We start from the raw sequence: 6,493 nt of genomic DNA, 5'->3' as shown, positions 1-6,493 counted from the left end.
CTGATTTTATCTGCAGCACCTGTGGAAGAGTCTGTCACTCTAGAATTGGCCTTTATAGCCACTCCAGGTGCTGCTTCACAAACCACTGTCCACCTCTAGGCGCTTACCCATTGTCTTTCGAGACAAGGAGGCCAAAGAGAAGAGAATTGCTATGCACAGAGGTTTACATTTTAGTCATTAGTGGGCCCATAATTAATATTATAGTATTCAAAACCAAATCCAAAATTTTTTTAAAATTTATTTCCAAAATATACTTTATTCATAAAAATCTGTAAAAATTACCTTGCCAAACAGTTTCAAACAGCACCAAAAAATACAAACATTGCAAGGGTGATCAGTTTCCTTCAATACTATCATGAGTTTCTTCACAACCCTTCCATTTCACAATTGTCATGCCAATTACAGTTTTACATTTACAGCAAATGAAAATATTAACGCTACAGTTCGAAGGGTTTCCCATTGATCCAGCCCTTCAGTTCAGCTTGGTGGGGGGACCTTACACTGTGGTCTTTCCCCATTGAGCCTTTGCTGCGGCTGCCCCAAGCTTTAGTGCATCCCTCAGCACGTAGTCCTGGACCTTGGAATGTGCCAGTCTGCAACATTCGGTGGTGGACAACTCTGCGCTGGAAGACCAGCAAGTTTCGGGCAGACCAAAGGGCGTCTTTCACCGAATTGATAGTCCTCCAGCAGCAGTTGATGTTTGTCTCGGTGTGCGTCCCTGGGAACAGCCCGGAGAGCACAGACTCCTGTGTTACAGAGCTGCTTGGGATGAACCTCGACAAAAACCACTGCATCTCTTTCCACACCTGCTTTGCGAAGACACATTCCAGGAGGAGGTGGGCAACCATCTCTTCCCCATCACAGCCACCGCGGGGGCATTGTGTGGAGGGGGCGAGACTTCGGGTGTGCATGAAGGATCTGACGGGGAGGGCCCTTCTCACCACCAGCCAAGCTACGTCTTGGTGCTTGTTTGAAAGTTCTGGTGATGAGACATTCCGCCAAATGACTTAATTTTTTTTCTCCATATTTTCACACATTTATTTTGCAGGAGAGTTATTAATTTGACTTAACACCACATGCCATAATTAAACATTATACAAATAATCTGGTAATGAATTACTCATCTCATTCACAAACATGCCATATTAATGGTTCGTGGTCCACAAATCCAATGGCAAAATCTGCACAGTTTGCAACAAAAGATTACACGCAAACACATTTCCATACTGTACATCTCTTCACATGGAATGCATCCACAAAACTAAGGGTGAAAACGTCAAGTTGGGGTGCAAAGCAGATTTTCTTTTCACTACAGCACATTGCCTATAGAACACCAACTCAAATAAATTCTTATGTAATTAGGGATCTAATAATGTAGCAGCACTGAAGGACCGGGGGGAAACAGGCAAAACAAAGTTATATAAAGTTTATTTTAGAACTTACCCTTGATTTTATCACAAACTATACTAATGTTAAAATATTACAACTATCCTTCTCAGTGTACTTACAGCAAAACCACAATAGAGCATAATTACTGAGCACAAATATATTCTTTTCTCCCTTCCCCCAATAAGATAGAATTTGAAGAGAATAAAAAGAATATTCCTTTGTCTGGCGTTTCATGTAGCGAAACTGATTCTGTTTGCGCCAGTGAACATTTGACCATACACATTTAAGACAAAGAATTTTTTTTTTAAAAGACACTTACAAAAAAATTACTCCCATATTTAGTATGACTGACGAATATAAACTAGGCAAGTATAAAAATAAAAAGTAGTTAAATGATTAGATAAAAACTTAGAAACAAATACATATGTGTTATTCACACTTGTTAAGCAGTACTTCACTACCCATTAAACAGTGCTGGTGATGAGCAACAGCATTCCTTCCAACACTAAACAGTATTTTGGTCAAGTTTTTCCAATACCCTAAGGAGACGAATGTTCATAAGCCTGATTTGACCATCAAGATGATCGAGTTTTTCCTCTACATGATTAACACTCCTCCGCCAATAAAAGCCAACTGGACCAGTCATAATGTATGACAAAACTACAAAACAAAGCGGGAGCACAGCACCTTCAGGGTCACCTTCAGATTTCTGAAGAATGTATAGGCAAGCGAGGGCAAAAAAGACAATTCGCGCGATCCAGAAAAAGCAGCCAAACGTTGTGCGTAATGCATAAAATAAAAGACCCAGAAACATTGACAAAAACCAATAAGCTACAAGTACAGCAACAATTAACAGCAGAACTTGAGTTGGATGGTTTACAGCAGTCGCCGAGTTCAGATACTGGTTCAGGTTTGATCCGTCAATTCCAAGAACATCCAGGAGATCTGTCCATATCTTCCACACGGTGTCCACCAACACATCCATGCTAAACACAAACTGCTCGGTGATCCTGGAGAAGAACTTTTGCACCGCCTGTACGTTGTCTTCCCCGAACACGGCCGCCAGGTTCCGGTAAACGCCACTCGCCGCCCGCCTGAAGAAGTTATTTTGCTTTTCGTAGTCGGTCTGCCGGCGGGATTTCACCGAGTCCACCGACACAAACACAGCCACCACCAACACCATCGCGCTCACAGCCGCTGCCATCACCGCCGGTGGAAGCGAGCAACTACAGCCCAACCGCCACCAGGTGCAACCTCCAAAAGTGTCAAATGACCTTGGAATGTGCCAGTCTGCAACATTCGGTGGTGGACAACTCTTTGCGCTGGAAGACCAGCAAGTTTTGGGCAGACCAAAGGGCGTCTTTCACCGAATTGATAGTCCTCCAGCAGCAGTTGATGTTTGTCTCGGTGTGCGTCCCTGGGAACAGCCCGTAGAGCACAGACTCCTGTGTTACAGAGCTGCTTGGGATGAACCTTGACAAAAACCACTGCATCTCTTTCCACACCTGCTTTGCAAAGACACATTCCAGGAGGAGGTGGGCGACCGTCTCTTCCCCACCACAGCCAACGCGGGGGCACTGTGCGGAGGGGGCGAGACTTCGGGTGTGCATGAAGGATCTGACGGGGAGGGCCCTTCTCACCACCAGCCAAGCTATGTCTTGGTGCTTGTTTGAAAGTTCTGGTGATGAGGCATTCCGCCAAATGACTTTGACGGTCTGCTCGGGGAACCATCCGACAGGATCCACCGTTTCCTTTTCCCGTAGGGCCTTGAGGACATTCCGTGCAGACCACTGCCTGATGGACCGGTGGTCAAAGGTGTTTTTCCGCAGAAACTGCTCCACGAAGGATAGGTGGTACGGCGCCGCCCGACTGCATGGTGCGTTCCGCGGCAATGTGACCAGGCCCATCCTTCGCAACACCGGGGACAGATAGAACCTCAGCACGTAGTGACACTTGGAGTTTGCGTACTGGGGATCTACACATAGCTTGATGCAGCCGCACACGAAGGTGGTCATCAGGATGAGGGCCACGTTGGGTACATTTTTCCCGCCCTTGTCCAGAGATTTGAACATCGTGTCCCTCCGGACCCGGTCCATTTTAGATCCCCAGACGAAGCGGAAAATGGCTCGGGTGACTGCCACGGCGCAGGAGTGGGGTATGGGCCAGACCTGCGCCACGTAGAGCAACAACGTGAGCGCCTCGCACCTGATGACCAGGTTCTTACCCACAATGGAGAGAGATCGCTGCCCCCACATGCCCAACTTTTGTCGTACCTTGGCTACTCGCTCCTCCCATGTTTTGGTGCACGCCCCGGCACTTCCGAACCATATCCCCAGCACCTTCAGGTAATCTGACCTGACGGTGAAGGGGACAAAGGATTGGTCAGCCCAGTTCCCAAAGAACATGGCCTCGCTCTTGCCGTGGTTAACTTTGGCTCCCGAGGCCAGTTCGAACTGGTTGCAGATGCTCATCAGTCTGCGCACGGACAGCGGATCCGAGCAGAAGACGGCGACGTCATCCATGTACAGGGAGGTTTTGACCTGAGTGCCTCCGCTGCCTGGGATTGTCACCCCTCTTATGCTCGCATCCTTCCTAATAGACTCAGCAAAGGGTTCAATACAGCAAACAAACAAGACCGGGGAAAGAGGACAGCCCTGTCTGACTCCAGATTTGATCGGGAAACTTTGATGTTTGTGTAGAGCAGTTGGATCCAATTGCAGATTCCCTCCCCAAACCCCATTTTGGAAAGCACGTCCATCATGTAGGTGTGCGATATCCTGTCAAAAGCCTTCTCCTGGTCCAGGCTGATGAGGCAGGTGTCCACCCTCCTGTCCCATACGTAGGCGATCGTATCCCTGAGTAGCGCGAGACTATCAGAGATCTTCCTGCCGGGTACAGTACAGGTCTGATCGGGGTGAATCACCAACTCCAGAGCAGACTTGACTCGACTGGCTATGACTTTGGACAGAATCTTGTAATCAACATTAAGCAGTGAGATGGGCCGCCAATTTCTGATTTCTGCCCTCTCCCCCTTCTGCTTGTAAATGAGGGTGATGATGCCTTTTCTCATGGATTCTGACATGCTGCCGGCCAGGAGCATACTCTCGTATACTTCCAGCAGGTCCGGGCCGACCCAGTCCCACAGGGCCGAGTACAACTCGACCGGTAAGCCGTCGCTCCCGGGAGTTTTACTCGTCTTGAAAGACTCGACGGCCTTATGGACTAGTACTGAAGAATGTTGATATTTCAATGCTTGTAGGGCTCAGACCATATTTACAGCACCTTATCTGGAGTCTTACTCTTTTATGTCATGCTGTTCAGATACATCAGGTGACAATGGCATTGGTTAAGAAGGAAATTTCAATCAGGAATGACAAGAGGGAAACAAAACGCAGACAAAGACAATTAAAATTCTAACCTCTTTTCCCTTTTATAATTCATTCTTTTTCTCACCAACTTTCTCTTCTCTTGTTAGCAGTGACTCATTTTTAATATAGTTGCTCAACAGCAACTGGTACTTTCCCAAGTCATCCTTCTTGTTTGTGCCTTGCCAGTAAGAGCTATTTGAATATGGTGTCACAAGTAAGCCCAATTTTGTCTTTATCTAAAAACAACTTATATTTATATAGTGCCTTTAACATAATAAAACATCCCAAGGCACTTCACAGGAGCGTTACAAAACAAAGTGTGACACCGAGCCACACAAGGAGATATTAAATCAGATGAACAAAAGCTTGGTCGAAGAAGTAGGTTTTAAGGAATGTCTTAAAGGAAGAAAGTGTAGTGGAGATGTGGAGAGGTATAGGGAGGGTATTCCAGAGCCTTTAGGCCTAGGCAACTGAAAGCACAACCACTATGGTGGAGTTATTAAAGTCAGGGATGTACAAGTGACCAAAATTAGATGAGTGCAGATATCTTGGAGGGTTGTGGAGCTGGAGGAGATTACAGAAATAGGAAGGGGCAAGGCCATGGAGCGATTTGAAAATAAGGATGAGAATTTTAAAATCAAGACATTGCTTGACCCGGGAACCAATGTAGGTCAGCGAGCAGAGAGGAGATAGGGGAACAGGACTTGGTGCGAGTTAAGACATGGGCAGCTGAGTTTTGGATGACCTCAAGTTTACAGAGGGTAGAATTTGGGAAACCAGCAAAGAGTGCATTGGAATCATCATGTCTAGAGGTAATGAAGGCAACAATGAGAGTTTCAGCAGCAGATGAGTGAGACACGTGAAGTCGGTGATGTTACTGAGGTGGAAATAGGCAATCTCAGAGATGGCACAATATGAGGTCGGAAGCTCATCTCGGGGTCAAATGTGAAGCCAAGGTTGCGAACAGAACACCTGAATATTTTCCAGCAAGTGTTACCTTAGTAAGATCAGGAGTGAGAACAATGATTGCTTCTTTCCCTAGCCTATTGCCAACCTGTTGGAGATCAGTTAATTTGGTACAGATTTGGTCTGCTTCCACCACTACAACATTGTACATCACTGTCCTTGCCTCAGCCTATCTGCTGCCAAAACCCAAATCCTTGTCTTTGTCACCTGCAGACCTGACTTGTCCAATGGTCTCCCACCCAGCCTCACATCCACCACCCTCCATAAACATCAGCTCATTCAATCTGTGCTGCCCTTATCCTATCCCACACCAAGCCTCACACACCGATCTCCCCTATGATTAAATGGGCTTCTTGACTCCCAGTATCTCAGATTTAAAGTTCTTATCCACGTGTTGAAATTCCTTTATCTCTGTGACCTTCTCGAGCTCTACAAACTCCAGAGAACTCTGTTTTTCAGCAACTTGCGCCTTCCCCACTCCCTTCGCTACACCATTGACAATTGCAGCTTTAGCTGTCTAGGTCCTAAGCTCTGGTCTTCCCTCCCTAATCCCCTCTATCGCTCCATCTCTCTGTCCTCCTTTAAAGCCCTTCTTAAATGCTATCTCTTTGTTCACGATTTTAGTTACCCCACCCAATGGTTGCATCTTTGTCTTGGTATTGATTTTGTCTGATTATGCTCCTGAGAAGCACCTGAGGACATTTCCCTACGTTAAAGATGCTATATAAATACAAGTTGTCATTGGACAAGAACACTTAATTACCATATTA

The 6,493-nt window shown here is 46.2% G+C and overlaps 1 protein-coding gene across 1 annotated transcript; it reads right to left on the bottom strand.

The window, feature by feature from the left end:
* Window positions 1–276: 276 nt before the first annotated feature.
* Window positions 277–2,573, bottom strand: LOC137345191 (BRI3-binding protein-like). The gene has a single exon (XM_068008686.1). The coding sequence runs from the start codon at window positions 2,570–2,572 to the stop codon at window positions 1,895–1,897; it is 678 nt and encodes a 225-aa protein (XP_067864787.1). The 5' UTR covers window position 2,573; the 3' UTR covers window positions 277–1,894.
* Window positions 2,574–6,493: the final 3,920 nt, after the last annotated feature.

This window comes from Heterodontus francisci, chromosome 1 (genome assembly GCF_036365525.1).
Source record: "Heterodontus francisci isolate sHetFra1 chromosome 1, sHetFra1.hap1, whole genome shotgun sequence".
Taxonomy (NCBI): domain Eukaryota; kingdom Metazoa; phylum Chordata; class Chondrichthyes; order Heterodontiformes; family Heterodontidae; genus Heterodontus; species Heterodontus francisci.
Note: the sequence above shows the minus strand (reverse complement) of the source record. Positions and strands in the feature narration are given on the sequence as shown.

Excerpts from the sequence above, each read along its gene's own strand:
- LOC137345191 (XM_068008686.1), bottom strand. The coding sequence starts at position 2,572 with ATGGTGTTGGTGGTGGCTGTGTTTGTGTCGGTGGACTCGGTGAAATCC.